This window comes from Sciurus vulgaris (assembly GCF_902686455.1).
Source record: "Sciurus vulgaris genome assembly, chromosome: 11".
Classification (NCBI taxonomy): domain Eukaryota; kingdom Metazoa; phylum Chordata; class Mammalia; order Rodentia; family Sciuridae; genus Sciurus; species Sciurus vulgaris.
The window spans coordinates 116,334,617-116,351,254 of NC_136472.1; the positions used below are offsets into that span (position 1 = coordinate 116,334,617).

A 16,638-nucleotide genomic window follows, 5' to 3' on the forward strand; every position below is an offset into this window, starting at 1 on the left:
ATAATACTGCAGTAAACATGGGGCTGCAGCTATCTTTATGAGGTGGTGCTTTTATTTCCTTTGGGGTACGTACTCAGAAGAGAGGTTGCTGACTCAATATTGTAGTTCTGTTTGTAATTTCTTAGGATCCTTGTTACAGTTTCCACAGTGACTGCACCAGTGTGTGTCCCATAGACAGAGCACCAGGGTCTCCTTTTCTCCACACCCTCCTCAATACTTTTCTACTCTCTGTCTTTTTTGATAATAGTATTCTGATGTGTGTGAGGTGATATCTCAAGAGTAGTTTTGCATTTCTAGAGATCCTACTTAAAATTGCAACTACTACCCTATTTCCAATTTTCTATATGCAATTCATTTTTATGTAGCACTCTATTATATTCTGACACACAATTATTATGCATATTAATCATCTTTAATAGAATGTAAGCTGCCCAAGGGCAAGGATTTTTATAAGTTTTATGCACTAATAAATTCCCCCTGAATTGTGACTTTGGTAGACATTGCCAATTTTTTAGTGGAAAGTATCAAATTAGCAACTTACAATAGTGTCTTTCTTCACAGCTAATGCTTTAGGTAAGAATTAGGTGTCTCATTGTAGCTTTAATTTGCATTTCTCATTATGAATGAGTTTGAACATCTTTTACTTGGCCTTAAGGATCTTTTTTTGGTCTCTTTTTTGTGATATGCCTGTTTATGCCCTTTCCTCTTATTTCTCTCCAGTCATTAGTCTTTTCATCATTGATTTCCAGAAGCTCTTTATATATTGGAGATTAGCCCTTTGGTTGCAATATAGGACAGGTTGTGTATGTGCACATTGATTTTTGTGAGTTTGTTGTTTTTTACAGGCAGTTTTAGTTCTCATTAAATGACCCAGCAAGATGTAGATACCATCTGTGGCTTCTTTTAACCCTGGGTTTAAAGCTGAGTGTCTTTTGATATTACTCCCTTAGTGCTTGAGGATGGTAAAGATGGAGCTGGCCCAGGGAGGAGCCCCACAGCTGAACATCTGACTCCAGTGACTTCCTTCACAGAGGGCAACTGTTTCTGATCTTTTTGTCATTTTCCTGGGCAGACGTTGGGGATCTTAATGAAATTATAACTGAAGTATCATCCAAGGGCAGTCTTTACCTTAGGAATACCATTAATAACTTTCTTTTGTTATTAATTTTAAGGAAACAAATTGGTCTTTTGTTGATTTATGAAACTAATTAGTTAGACCAACTCCTAAATAAAAGAAATTCAAGTTTAGGAATTTGTTGTATTTTACCTTCTGCAAACATGCAGGTATCTTAGAAGGAACTAGTCTATCTTTACATGTCTGGCATTGGGATTTCTGGTTATATTTGGGGGATATCCTTCTAGGGTTCCCCATAATAAATGAGTTTAATCTGATCTCTCAGAGAAAAATTACATTTATTTAACTATGCTTGGCAGCCTATGAGCAGGGGAGTGAGAAAAGTCAGTGGTTTATGTTGTCTGGAGCTGGCGATGGGCAGGATAGGACAGCAGGACACCCATGAGGGAGGGACTCTAGGATGCCCAGTGCAGCATCTCTGAGGGTTTGGAGGTAAGGATGGAGGATCGTGCCCACTGAGGGTGCCAGGATTGGAATTTCTGAATTGGAGGCAAGGAGAACAGGAAGCAATTATGAATGAGCCCAAGAAACTGGAAGATGAGGTAATGGCAAAGAACAGGAACTTGTGTGTAGGTGGAGCAACTCCCAGAAATGGGAGGTCCAAATATGGGATGAGAGTCCTAGTTCTTTCTCTGTCTACATGTGGGCTTCCTCTTTCAGCTAGGCAAGGAATAATGGAGATGAACTCATCTCAAAATACCTCAAGAAAGGTTCTTTCCTCTCTGCCTTTTAAAAAATACCCAAGCGGCCTCATTTTAATTTGCATATCCTCTAGGCTAGAGGAAGTACTTTAATCAGTACTTCTAATTGTGGAAGGGAAGAGAAGAGAACATGCCATCACCCACCCACACCAACATCTGATAACGAAGAATAGATTTCTCTCACGTTAGGGCCCAGGCTGGCTGCTGGTTTCTCCAGTGCTTTGCTCAGAGTCCAGATTGTAGGGTAAAAGTCAAATCTTCCCCCTATTATAAAAAGAAGCTCTTTTTGTATTTTTTCTTATCTTTCTTCCCCTGCCTCCTTCTTTTTTTTTTTTTTTTTTTGGTGTGGTGAATGTTCTCAACAGCCCATCTGTGAAGGAACTCAGAATGATTGCCTCCATTATTCTGAGCACCATTGCGCATATGGAGCCAGATAAAGACTGTTATCTCTGCCTCTCCTCAAGTCATCACCTTGAAAACTCCCCATGAAACTCTTTTCCTGACTTTTCAAACCTTTTGCTCTTTTGCTAAGTGATCCACCTGGTGTTGGTGTCCTTGTGAATGTGAGGAAACCCAGGCAGATCAGTTCTCTTCCCAGCTGCCACATGAGACCTCTTTTCTAGGACACTTGTTCAGAGCTTCTTCTCCAGTGTAGTGTGACCTTGTCATTCTGCAGTCGCTGTTTGGATTAGTATCTGTAATTACAGTCTATGGATCCAGTGCAGCAAGCGTGAGTTCAGCTGGGAGCCCAGTAGGTTAAAAGGAAATCTAAGACAGGACCTTTGAGGGCATCTGTGTTTCCTCTGGGAAGCTTGGACAACATACATACTCCAGTGTTTGAAGCTTTGTATGAAGTAATGGGATCCATTCCAAAATTCACCCTACCTAAGTAGTTTTACATCTCTGTTAGAGTTAAAACTCGCACAAGAGGATTGAAATGGAATGTGCTGCTCCTGTTGGGAGAAGGGAGGGGGGAAACTTCTAGGAAGATGAGACCTCAACTTGACGTTGGAGGAGAGTAGGATTTGGTGGTGGGATCAGAGCGTATGCTGAGGGTACCTCTGTGTAGGCCGCTGTGTTTGCAAAAGCACAGGGAGAAATGTGCCTCCCTTCTGAAGGACATCAAGGACATCTGTGTGTATGAGAAGGCTTGTGAAGCCACCTTGCTGGAGTTGAAACGTACTGGAAGGATGCCTCCAGATGGCGTGACTCAGTGACGTCAGCGGGGGACAGAAAGGGCAGGGACCTTGGGACAGTAGGCTTAGAGTTTGCTAATGTGGTTTCCTGTAGTGCTGCTCCTTCTGAGGATGTAGCATCTTGGGAAAAGTCTCCTTCGTTCCTCTGAGGTTCATAACTTGAGGCTAGAAACTTGCTGACAACCTCAAGCAGTCCATAGCTTATTTATTCTGAAACACTCCAGCTTATGCTTTTCCTTCTTTTTGCTTTTCACAAGCAGGTAGAGAACTTACCTTGAGCTAAACCCCCCGATGCTTTGGAAACAATGGTAGTGACCTAGAACACTTCGTAGATGACAAGTCCTCTCCCTCTATACTGAGTCAAGGAACGAAGGAAAGAATTGGAGGCACAGAGAATATCATTTGTTGCTTACACCACGGTGGCCCAAGATTCTAGTTGATTGCATGCTAAAATCTCCATGTCTTCAGTGATTAAATATGAAAATGATAACACCTTTTTAATTTTTTTCCCCAGGGGAATCGACCCCTATGACAAGCCAAACACCATCTATGTGGAACGACATGAACCCTCTGGTTACTCCACAGTTTTTCGAAGTACAGATTTCTTTCAGTCCCGGGAAAACCAGGAAGTGATCCTTGAGGAAGTGAGAGACTTTCAACTTCGGGACAAGTACATGTTTGCTACAAAGGTGGTGGTAAGTTGAATGCCTTCAGAATAAACTCCTTTTGAATTTCCTTAGCGAGGTTTGGCATTCTGTAGGCAAATAGATGAGTGGGCATGAGCAGAGATTGGCTTGCATGCTTGGGGTAGCTTGGCTGACAGACTCTGGACCCTGATGAACATCTCCAAAGGGCTTGGAAGGTGCTGGGAGGTCAGAGGAGTGGAGATGTTGAGGACAAGCACTCCCAGTGTCTCCAGGCTCTAGGAATTTGGTTGTCTCCTGGTAGCCAAGCCTCCTTGACAAAGACATGTGTCTTTGAAATCCCAATGAAAAGAACACAGAAAGGAGGGGTGGAGTTCAATGGCTTTTTTCTTTTAATCCCACTGCCTGATTTCCTTTAAATTTAGACCGATTTCTTTGAGATTTTTCGACACGTTAATTTACATGGCTAATAGGATGTGTAGTCATTGGCTAGTGGGAGTTAATGCTCGAAGAAAAGCAGTAATTAAGCTCCCAGCTGTCAGTAAGTAGCTTAACTCTCAGCCTTTGGGAAAATCTTCCCCTTGATTTGATGTGTTGGAGCCAGATGCTGAAATGGAGGGTTTGCTCATTTAAAACCAGAGTTGATTGTTTAACAGGACTTGCTGCGCAACTGTATCGAGTTCACTCTTTTATTGCCCTGGTGTAAAGGAAAAGACCAAGCTACGCCAAGAGTGCGTTGGGCCACCATCCTGGGCTCTGTAGGCCTGCTTTTTTAATAGCAACCATTCTTTCTCTGACTCATGCTCTGTTGAAGCCCTCTGATACCTGGGTAGTTGCCCTGCTTTCTGTCACTGTTGACCTTAGGGACTAAAATCAGATGTAATGTTTTCCTCCAGGTTCTCATTATTTTCTGTAATTGGTAGCAGGTCATGCAGAGGCAGTATGGCTTCATAGATACTACCAAGGTCAACTCTTTTGGTAGGCCCTCTTTACCTTACTCTGTGTATAAAGAGAGGGTCTCCCCAGCAAGAAAGCAGGGGGGAAGACCAGGGTAGCAAGAGAAGATACGGGTGCTACAGGCAAGAGGCATTCACCACTACACACCTTGCAAAATGTTTTTCAAAACCACTGAGCTCGGGCTATCATTGCAGCTCAGTGGTGGAGTGCTTGCCTGGCATGCATGAGGCCCTGGGTTCAATCCCCAGTGCTACAAAATATAAACAAAATAAAAAGCAAACCATTAGGTTCCATGTGCATGTTTTTAATCCCAGCTGCCTGGCAGGCTGATGGAAGAGGATCTCAAGTTCGAGGCCAACGCTGACCACTTAGGGAGATAGTATCTCAGAAAATTAAAAGGTTTGGGGATGTAGGTGAGTGGGTTCATTCTCCAGTACCAAGTTAAAAGAAAAATAAACTGACAGTTCTTCTTCTGTTAGGCTATTTGCATTCACCAATAGACATTGGATCATTCCCTTCCTGTCTTATCTGTCTGCTTCTCACTGTCTCTGTCTTGTCTCTCTCATGCACGCGTGCACATGCGCGCACACACACACACACACACACACACACACACACAAAGCAGCTCAAGAACACATCATGCTAGAATTGCCTTGGGCAGGGATGAGTGATGGGCATTCACAGGTGGAAATCAGGTCCAGCTGTTGGGCCTTGTGACCTCCCGTTGGGCCATCCTGAGTTCCAGTGCCATCTCAAATGCTGTCTCCAGTGGTCAAAGGCCTTTTCTGTTTGAGTTTCTTGGACCTGGAGTTATTATACAGTTTTAATTTCTCAATTCTTAGACATAGCGACCTGTGATCATCTGGTTTGTTCCCCTTTTTGCCCCAGTTGGGCTTGGGCAGGAGAGCTGTTGTGCATTTCTTACACCCTGTTATTTCTCGATCTCACACCTGAGAATTTAAGTTGAATCCCTCTGGGAGTTTTCTGTGCTCTCCATTCCAATCTAACATCTCTGTCTGTTCTGCAGATCTAACTGATGTACAGAGTACCTGTGGTGAGGTTTTATTACTCCTGGTCACTGGTAAGATCGGGGGTCTTGTCTGTTTTGCTGTTTAGATCATCACTGACACAGTACCCAGTGTCTTGCACAACACTTGGTACACAGCAGGTATGCAGTGGAATGGAATGAATGTCATCTGTGCTCACCAAACTTAAAAAGCATAGACTAGTAGAATTTTTTTTTTTTTTTAATTTGGTGGGTAGTATATATTATTGGTACTTTAAAGTCTACCGTCAGCTCTCTGTATGGCTTACTCACTGATAGCAAAGTGTTAATCATGTGTTGGCCTCTCCCTTCTGTACATGGATAGGCCTCCAGGTTCTGAGCACAGTGGTGTAGCTTGAGTATGATGTGCTAGACCAGCACGGGCAAGCGTTCCTTAGGAGCACCTGCAGCAGCATCATACAGGGACAGTTGTTACAAATGCCGAGGACAGGGCCCAAGTGCACTTTCCCCTGAGTATCCCTGGGATACCAAAGAATCACCAAAGTTTGAGACACTTTGTCCTGAGGCCTTTTGTAAATAGAAGGTTCACACAATAGTCGATTATAATGCCAACAGAACATTTCTCAAAGGATGAATTGATGGGTGAAGAAACAACTGGCAGTAGGCAATAAAATGGAGTTTTCCAGTGGACTACAAAGCACAAGGATAAACAGAGTTGACCTTGGTGGGTTAACTGTCCCAGCAGGAGAGCTGGTGACTCCATGTGGAACTTTATCTAGGATCTGCATAGCTCTAAGGCTGTGTGGGCTTGGGGAATTCCTACTGGTTAAATGGATGTTAAATGGATTCAAATCAAATTTGGAAAATCAAGGAACTAATTATAAAATCTCAAATAGTTGGTTTGGGGTTAGACGGTTGCTTCCTGCCAGCCCCATGAATTACCGTCCTTTGCAACTTACTTTTTCAGTCCACGTGGAGACAGCCACCTGGGTTCTGGAAACTGAGTCTGGTGCCCCGGTCTTTGGAATTTCCTTGTGCTCCGTTGGCCTGGCTTTGGCTTCACATGTGCTTCTTATCTGATGCCCTTTGATTTTCTTATCCCAAGTTTAATTTTTATTCCATCAAAATAATAGGGCCATTAAAGAAACAATGAGGTAACTTTGTGATCTGTTAATTTGCTAATAAACAACTGTTAGGGTCTTTCTGGTAGATAATGGTAGTTGCCCAAAAGGTTGAGGTGGGTAAGGGTTAGCTACTACTCTGCAACCTCGTGAGCAGATGATGGTGCAAGCCAGGCTCAGGCATTTCTTGCACAGATGTGTATCAGTTAACAAGGACTTGACCTGTGGGTTTGTTGAAGTCTCCTGTCCTTTTAGGTGGTGTAAACTCATACCTCACATGATGCAAACTCTGAGTTCTAGAGCTGACACTGACCAGGGATGGCCCACCAGCTATTTTTGTTAATAAAGTTTTATTGGAACCTAACCATACTCATTTGCTTATGTATGATCTTTGGCATGAGTCACATGACAACTGAACAGCCTTCTAGAGGCAAATTATGACCCACAAAGCCTAAAATATCTACTCCTGGGCCTTTAGAGATAAAGTTTGCTGACACCTTTTTTGGTTACCCTTTCAGCTGGCATTAGGCAACCAGAATTGCAAGGTTTTGACAAACATTATACAGATAAAGTTCAAGTGGCAAGCCTTAAGTTGTCATGCCTTGCTAATGTGAGGGTGGTGTCTTTAGAATATTAAGGCCATTCAAATATCTTGAATGCCACTGATCTCCCAAGTGAGAATCCATTTGTATTTTCATGATTCTGGCTAACCAACCACTAAAGTTACTCTTGAAACCCATTTCTGACACTTATTCTAATTTAAAGTCTCTAAGGATGATCAGAGATAACAGAAAAGTTTAGTAACTGCCTCAGGGTTCTGATCTTCCAGATAAGTTTGCTGACCAAAATTGGGGTATGGATTTTAGGATAATGACTAAAACCAAGTATTGACAAATTATTTTAATGGTGATATTACTTAAATGTGTGCACCTGTAAAGCCAGGTAAAAACATCTAATGCATATAGCTCTTTTAATCGTCTTACATGACAATTAAACCCAGATTAAAAATAAAATTTTAATAGCAATAGATTTAAAATTGATATCAATTTGTTATAACACCTGTATTGAGATATAATTTATATATTGTTAAATTCTCCCTTTTTAAGTTTACAGTTGAATGATTTTTAATTTATTCATAAGTTAGCAGTGATCATTACTACCTAATTCTGAACATTTTTATCGCCCCCTCAAAAGAAACTCCATACCCTGTGACATCTCCCAGCCACTAGCAACCACTAATCTACTTCCTGTCTGTAGATTTGTCTATCTTGGACATTTTATATAGAAGGAATTGTTATATGTGAATTTTTGGTGACTAGTTTCTTTCATAGTATGTGATACTTCCACCTTTCATCCATATTGTAGCACAGACCACTTCAACCTTCGTTGTTGTTGTACTAGAAATTGAACCTGAGGTGCACTGAACTACATCCCCATCCCTTTTTATTTTTTATTTTGGGGCAAGTTGTTGAGGGTCTCACTAAGTTGCTGAGGCTGACCTTGACCTTGAGATTCTCCTGCCTCAGCCTCCTGAGTTGCTGGGATTATAGGCATGTGCCACCATACCCAGTTACTTTAATCATTATAACTAGCTGAATGATATTTCTTTGTAAGGATATAACACATTTTATTTATTTATACATGAGTTGGCAACCATTTAGGTTGTTTCTAATTTGGGGCTATTATGAGTGGTGTTGCTGTGAACATTTATGTGCAATTTATATGGGCTCGTTTTTGTTCTATTGGATATATACCTAGGAAGTGGAATTCCTGGGTCATATGTTAATTCTCTTTAACTTCATGAGAAATAGAACTGTTCTCCAAAGTGACCACACCATTTTACATTTCTACCAGCAATGAAGAGGGTTATAATTTTTCTACATTCTCGTCAACATTTGCTATTGTCTGCCTTTTTAATTATGGCCATCCTACTAAGGGTGAAGTGATATCTCATTATGGTATTCATTTGCAATTCCTGATGGCTGCTCATGTTAAGCATCTTTTCCTTTGCTTTTTGACCATTTATATATCTTCCTTGGACAAAAGTCTGTTCAAATCCTTTGTCTATTTTTAAATTGAGTTCTTTGTCTTTTTATTTTTGAGTTTGTTCTTTATTTTACATACATGATACACAGTTTGCAAATATTTTCTGTCATTCCAAGGGGTGTCTTTTCACTTTGTAGGTGGTATCCTTTTCAGCACAAAAGTTCTTAATTTTGATGAAGTCCAATTTAACTACTTTTGTTGTTCTATTGATGTTTTATCTAAGAAACTGTTACCTAATCCAAGGTCATGGAGATTTCTTCTAAGAGTTTTATAGTTTTAGCTCCTATAGATGTCTATAACTCATTTTCAATTAATTTTTGTATATAGTGTGAAAGTAGGTGCTAATCATTTTTTAAAAAATTTTGCATGTGAATAACTAGTTGTCCTAGAACCAGTTGTTTTAAAGACTATACTTTTCCCTTTAAATTTTCTTGGCCTCTTTCTTGAAAATTAATTGATCATGAACATAAGGATTTATTTCTGAACTGTTAATGCTGTTCCTTTGATCCATATTATTGTCTTTATGCCATCATTACACTGTCCTGAGTGCTGTGGGTTTGTGAGTTTTGAATGTGGAGGCTATGAGCCTTTGATTTTGTTCTTTCTCAAGATTGCATTAACTATTCTGGGTTCCTTATGTTTCCATAGTATTTTAAGATCAGTTTGTCATTTTGTGCAAAGAAAGGCAGATGGGATTTTGACAGGCCTTGTGATGATTCTGTAGATCAATTTGGAGAGTATTGCCATCTTAATAATACTATTTTCCAGTGCAAGGACAAAGGCACCTTTCCATTTGTTTGGTCTTTAATTTCTTTCAACTGTGTTTTCTAGTTTTCAGTATACAAGCCTTGGACCTCTGTTATAAGTTTTTCCCAAGTATTTTACTATTTTGATTCCATTGTAAATGATTATTTTCTTAAGTAGGTCTCCTAGGCTCTGTTCATTTTAAAAATTATTTTTCTCTCCTTTCTTCTGATGAATGAATCGTCACAATTGACAGTTCTTTACTGTTTTGTTTTCCTGCCAGTTCAGATCTGTTGTTGAACTTGATTAGTGAATTTTTCTTTTGAGTTATGCTTTTCCACTCCAGAATTTGTTTCCTTTTTAATAATTGTGTTTACTTATTTGATGAGCCATTGTTTCCATACTTTCCTTTAATTCTTTAGACAGAAGGTCCTTTAGTTGTTTGAACATATTTATGATAGCTGATTAAAATGCTTTGTTTGCTGTCTGATATCTAGGCTTTCTCCAGGATAGTTTCTGATTGACTACTCTTTTCTCTTGTGAGTGAGCTACTCTTGACTGTTTCTTTGCTTGCCATGAAATTTTTTGGGGGTGAAGATTGAACATTTTAAATGATGTGGTAGCTTCTCATATCAAAATACCTACTACCCAGGGTTTTTTGTTTTTTTGCTATTTGTTGTTATAGTTTTTTTGTTCAATGAGTTCTCTGCTCTGCTTCTGTAAAGTCTGTATTCTTTTATCACATATAGCTACTGAAGTGTCTGATAATTTAATTTAGCGGTCATCTAATGATATGACAGAAATTTCCTAAAATGCTTTGAACAAGTAAGTCCTTTGTGGGCTGAGGTTGTAGCTCAGTTGTAGAATGCTTGCTTGGCATGCGTGAGGCACTGCGATTCTTAGCACCACATATAAATACATTTAAAAAATAAAGGTCCATCAACAAGTAAAAAAAAGTAAAAGTCCTTTAGCCTTTCTTGATGGCCTCTGGGTTTGCCTTGCGGGGAGCCTTCAGTGCTCTGGCAGGCAGTTCTTAGAGGTGCCCTACCCTTCATTTCCTACCTGTGTAGAACTTCAGTGCCAGCTGAAAGTGAGAGGTTAGATCCTTTCCAGTTCTTTCCCAAGTGGTATTTGCAGCTCTGATGTGCTTAACCTTTTAGATTCTCAGGAATCTTGGGGAGCTTATCAAACAAAGCCTCTTATGGATATCTTACCAAGAAGCTTAGCCTTAATTTAGCCCCAGCTGCTAATGCTGCCTCTGGCCATAGCCAGTTGTGAGCCACTGTTTTCCATAAACACTTGGCTATAGGCCTGTTTGTACCATGAGCTGAGTCAGGTTATTAAGGATGAGGCCTGAGAAGTGGCTTTCCTGTGAGTCATCAGACAGGTACAGCAGGGACAGCTTAGTCTCTGTGGAGTTTTGGGGAACTGCAGACCTGTTTTGTTCTCTGCAGTAGTCAGACTACTGGTTTCCACAGCCATTGTGGCTATGAGGTGTTCCAAGGCAACTAAGGAGCTAGAGAGATGGGGTTGGGATCAGGGCAAGTGAAAACATGGCAAAGTTGGCCATTCTTGCCAAGATTCAGGTTTTGTTCTTGAATAACTGCTCTTTGGATTTTTGCAAACCTTTCATTTTCAGATTTTTTTTTTGGTAGTGCTGGAGATTGAACCCAAGACCTTGTGTGTGCTAGGCAAGCACCAACTGAGCGATACCCCCAGACCCTGATTTTGAGAATTTTTGGCAGTTGTTTATCTTGTATTTATGGGTGAGTTGATATTTAGAGTTCTTTAGTCTGCCATTTTGGAAATGCTTTCAATTAATATCAACTGGGAACCAAACCCAGGGTACTAACCATTGAGATATACTCTAGATAATTTTTTAAAAAATATTTTTATTTTTGAGATAGGGTCTTGCTAAATTGCCCAAGCTGGCCTTGAATTTGTGATCCTCCTGCCCCAGCCTCCTGAGTTGCTGGGATTACAGGCATGAGCCACCGTGCTTGATTAAATTATTATGTGTCCTTTCCAACCCACACATAAGAGTAGTTAATATTGATATGACTACCCCATGTACCCTTATCCAGTTTCACTATTACCTGTACTTGCCAATCTCTCTTCAATGTCTATCTGCTTCTTACTTTTTTCTCTAGAGAAAATTCCAAATGTCATATTTTATCCATGTTTTTATTATTTTTATTAGTTTTTGAGATGGGATCTTGCTCTGTTGCCCAGGCTGGTCTTGAACTCCTGGGCTCAAGTGATCATCCTGCCTGAGCCTCTCCTGAGGAGCTGGAGACTTACGTTGTGCACCACCTCACCTGGTTTCCATGTTTTATTCATGATGTTCAGTATAACAACATTCATGTGAATGATGAGGTTTCACTGAAACTTTAAAGGGACTGTGGAACTGAATGCTACAGCCAGGGCTGAGGTGCTTTGGAGCTATTGTCCCTGTGACATCACATGCCTCAAGACACCTCATGTCTTCCACCAGTTTTCTCAGCTTACTCTTTAGGTTGAATAGCTCACTGCAGTATCCTTAGGCCCTCATATGGTAAGAGTGTATCATTTATTTACTTCCTCCTTTTTTCTTCTTGATCCTTTAGTTCCTTTTGCTTGTGACATAATCTTAAATATAAATTCAGGTTATATGGACACTTGTGTTAATTTATTTTTAATTACCAGAACTGAAACTAAAATTTATTTTTAAAAATTTAAAAATTTAAAAAAAATTTAAGATATTTAAAAAATCTTATAAATTAATTAAAATAAAAAGTCATAAATTCTCAGACCCTGTAAGATTGACCTAGATTAACACATTCAAATAATTCCTAGTTGTTGATGGAGGTCTTTGCTGGTTGATGTATTAACTGGTACAACCTGTCCTGAGGGCCATTTCATGATACCTATCAAAAATAAAAAGTTTTGACTTAGGTATTCTTCAAAGAATGTATCCTGCAGATCACGTTGTGCAGTTGTAAAACAGGTAAAATATATGTGTGTGTTCTTTGAAGAGTGCTTCTGCAGATAACCTAATATGCCACGAGTAACTCTTAAATGGAAAGATGTCTGAGATTCACATCTTAATGAAATAAGTGCAGTCGTGAAGCAGTAAGATACACTGTTCATGTGAAAAGTTGAATCGCAGAGTTTATATCAAGACCCAGTTTGTAGGTGAAAGTAAAATTGCATGCATCAGTTTGGAATTGTGTCAGGTTACTGATAACAGACTAGAAATAAATTGGCTTACTTTCGGTTTTCATTGCAGCCCAGGGAGGCAAGCTGGGGCCGGTGTCCCAGGAACCCAGGCTTCTGTCATTTTCAATTCCATCCTCAAGATGACCACTGGCCTTCGAGTCCTTATTTCAGTTACAAAGAATAAGGAGGGACAGAAAGACCAAAGTAGTATCTCTTCCAGCTGATAAGTCCTTTTCAGCTGCCTTCCTCGAGATGCAATATGACCCTTCAGGTTGCATCTTATTGACCAGTACTTAGTCACATGACCATGCCCAGCTGCACAGAAAGTAGAGAACTGTGGTCTTTTATTCTGCGTAGCGATCAGGAACTTCTTGTCCATGAGGAAAGGGATACTGGGTGTTGCGGGTAGGCACAGCCATTGTCTGCTACTATGTCAACATGTCTGTGTGGGATGGCACAAGTTTCTGGAAAATGCACAAGAGCTGAAGGCTGGTGGCCCCTTTTATTTTGGCTCATGGTCTCAGAAGTTTCAAACCATGGTCAGCTGCCTCCTTTGCTTGTAGGCCTGTGGGGAGGTAGAAACATGGCAGGAGGGAGTGGAGGAGAAAAGCTGCTCACCTCATGGCAGCTGGGAAGCAGAGAGAGAGAGAAAGGGGCTGGAAACAAAATAGAGTCCCTAAGGGCCCTCTCCCTTCAACTTCCTGTAGGAAACTAGGTCCACTTCCTGTAGTTTCCGCCACCTCCCTGCAGTCCATTAAGCTCTGAATCCATCATTGGATTAATCCACTGATGAGGTGAGCGCTCTCATGATGAAGTCACTCCCCCAAAGCTCTGCCTTGAACGTGGCTGCCCTGAGGACCAGTCCTTCAACCCAGGAGCATTTGGGGGAGCATTCCAAATCTAACCATACTGTTTATTAAGAAAAGCATCAAGGCCTACAACTTATAATCAGTAATATGCCACAGTGTACTTGCTAATGTTTTTCTTAGTAACTGTAAAATAATGCAATACCTTTTTAATGCTTTCTGGAGGGAGCCTGAAATGTCCTGGTTTAGGAATAATTCTCCCAGAAGGTAATGAGATGGATACATTTTGAGATTTTTTTTTTTGTTGATTGGATTTTTTGGGGGGTTTTGCATTTATGAAGTGAAACTGGTGTTGAGATATACATTCTCAATTCTCAGGCCTCCCAGAAGTTATTTTTAAGAACTTTTAACTTGTGTTGGGCCTGATTGTCACTGAGAAATGTTTTAAAGCAGTGGAGTTGGAAGTAGTGAAAATAAATACAAAGTGTAATATATGTATTTCATTAGTATTTGCATATTCATGTATTCATAGAGATTTATATATGTGTAGGGTAACTTACAGTTGTCATCTGACATGACTAAAATTTTATTGATTTAATGAGGGCTTTTAGAATTTATATGTAACAATATTGCCATGAACTCTCCTCACTCAGATAATATGTTTTTAACATTTTATTTCCTCGGGTGAAGTGGGGCATTGGACCTTAAACTCAGGGGCACTTTACCACTAAGCTACATCGCCAGTCATTTTCATGTATTTTTTAAAAATTTGAGGCAGGGTCTTGCTAAATTGCTCAGGCTGGACTTGAACTTGTGATCCTCCTGCCTCTCCCTTGGGAGCCACTATGATTATAGGAGTGTGCCACCGCACCTGGCTATTGTTTTTATATATTTAATGAATTTATCATTTCATATCACCCCATACAGAATGTAAGCTGTGAACATGTTTTTCAGGGTGCTGTTTTTGAACTGCAGTCTCATGCTTCTCTACGTGGCTTCTTTAAAACAAACTAGTGGTGGTTTGAAATATTTATACTGCCCCAGTGAATTACAAATAAACTTGTGTTTTTTAGGTTGGTCCTCATGTAGTGCTTATGGGACATACATGAATGTAGGGTACTCAGTTGTTATATTACAGATAAGACAGTTGGTATGTTCCTGACTCTGTAGGAAGGTAATACCTGTAATAAACAGCAAACTAGTCAAGAATAAATGAAACCAAAGTCACCTCTCTGGCTGAGATCCCCACATCCCAGTAAGTTTAATGGTCATTTGTGTGATGATGTCCATATAAAGGTGTATCTCCCTCTGTCTTTCCTGATAGATGTACAGCATTTACCTTTAATTTTTGATCATATACTTTTTTAAGCTGGGGAAAAAAAAAAAAAAACACTTAGAGGTTTTATGGGTTTTTTTTTTGTTTTTTGTTTTTTTTTTTGCATTGAACCCAGGGCCTTGTGCATGCAAGGCAAGCACTCTACTGACTGAGCTATCTCCCCAGCCCTTTTATGGGCGTTCTTAACCTTTTATGAGGTATAGGCCCTTTTGAGAAGCTAATAAAAGGTGTGGACCCTACATTGCAAAATAAATGAGTGTATGTATGCAAAAAATTTGTGGGGTTCCTGGACTGCTTAAAGCCATCCACAGGGAAGCCATGATCCAAGTAAACTGCTCATTTTGTGGATGGATAAACTGAGGGCTGGAGAGATTTCCTGTTTTCCTCAAGTGGTAGAACAGCCTCTCAATCAAGTGCTGACTGGTTTTCAAGATTCTAGGAATGAATCAAAATCTCTAAAATACAGTGTGATGTGATCAACATCTTTCTCCTCTACCAAAGAGTATATGTTCTACCAAAAGGCCATACCTAATGAGAAGTATTGAGAGATTGGAAAACAGAATCAATGAAGATTCCCTCAAGTCTTGGTGTAAATTAATCTTATGAGTCAAGCATCCTTATAACCCAAAAAAAAGGGTAGGAAGCTCTGCTCCATGGGGCGGATCACACCTGGGCTGGTTTGGAGGCTGCAGGCTCTGCCCAGGCTGGCACTTTGGCCTTATTTCACAACAGTCTTCCTCTCTCTCACTCCTACTGAGCATTGCAGCCCCATGATCCACCCTAAGCCCACGTTGTCCTTTCTCATCTAATATCTGTGGAGTATCTAGTTGCTATTGCAGACCAGGTGCCCAGGATAAAGCAGCCCATCCCAGTGATGGCATGCATTGCAAAATTAGGAATTTGCAGTCGCAGTCTGTATTTTGTGTTTTCAGTGGAATCCGAGGGGTCTGCCTTGTTTCCCTTGTCACTTGTTTTGAGCAGCTATCATCTGGCACAATTAACTTTTTCCTCCTCTTCCTTGACAGCATCTCCTGGGCAGTCAACAGCAGTCTTCTGTCCAGCTCTGGGTCTCCTTTGGCCGGAAGCCCATGCGAGCAGCCCAGTTTGTCACAAGACACCCTATTAATGTGAGTGAGGTCTGCTGGAGGGTGGGAAGAAGGCGTACTGCCCACCTCCCTCCCTGTAGATGCCCTGGGTAGGGTGTCCTGTGGATGTCCTGCTAGGTGGATGTTTTATGGAGGCTCCCTGAAGTCCCTTTCCAGAGTGGTCTCTAGAGAGGGTCATTGTGCTTTGGGCATATTGGTCTCTTGTCTCCCACTTCACTATTTGAAGTGGAACTGAACAGGAGCCTTAATTTGCTTTAAGTGGAGTGGGATTGGCAGAGGGATTGGAGTCAAGAGTCAATGGCCTTGTGTGCTAGTACTGAAGTATTGGGAAGTTTGTACACAGCCCTTATTTATTAAGTACCTGCTGTATTGCTTACAGATGGCTTGGTTCCGAAAGGGGATAGATTTGGGTCCTACTTGGTAGAAATGTAGAGGTTGGAGAGACCAAGATTAGAGCAGAGGAGGAAAGCATATATTATAGTCAATGGGCTTGACCATGCAGTATTACTACAGGGGGTTGCTAGGAAAGACCAGCACAGTGTGGGGCTCTTGAATTAGTGATTGCAGGGAGGAGACGGCATTGGAGACCTTGGCATTAGCATTTAGTTTTGAGAAAGGTTAGTGGCTCAGGGGTTATGTAAT

At 40.7% G+C, this 16,638-nt stretch overlaps 1 protein-coding gene across 1 annotated transcript in view; it reads left to right on the forward strand.

Annotated features, from left to right (window-relative positions):
• Window positions 1-16,638, forward strand: part of SORL1 (sortilin related receptor 1) — a 154,892-nt gene that overhangs the window by 35,242 nt on the left and 103,012 nt on the right. The window contains exons 6-7 of the mRNA XM_079105505.1: window positions 3,547-3,727; window positions 15,916-16,017. Of these exons, the coding sequence (XP_078961631.1) occupies window positions 3,547-3,727; window positions 15,916-16,017 (283 nt within the window). The remainder of the gene's footprint in view (window positions 1-3,546; window positions 3,728-15,915; window positions 16,018-16,638) is intronic.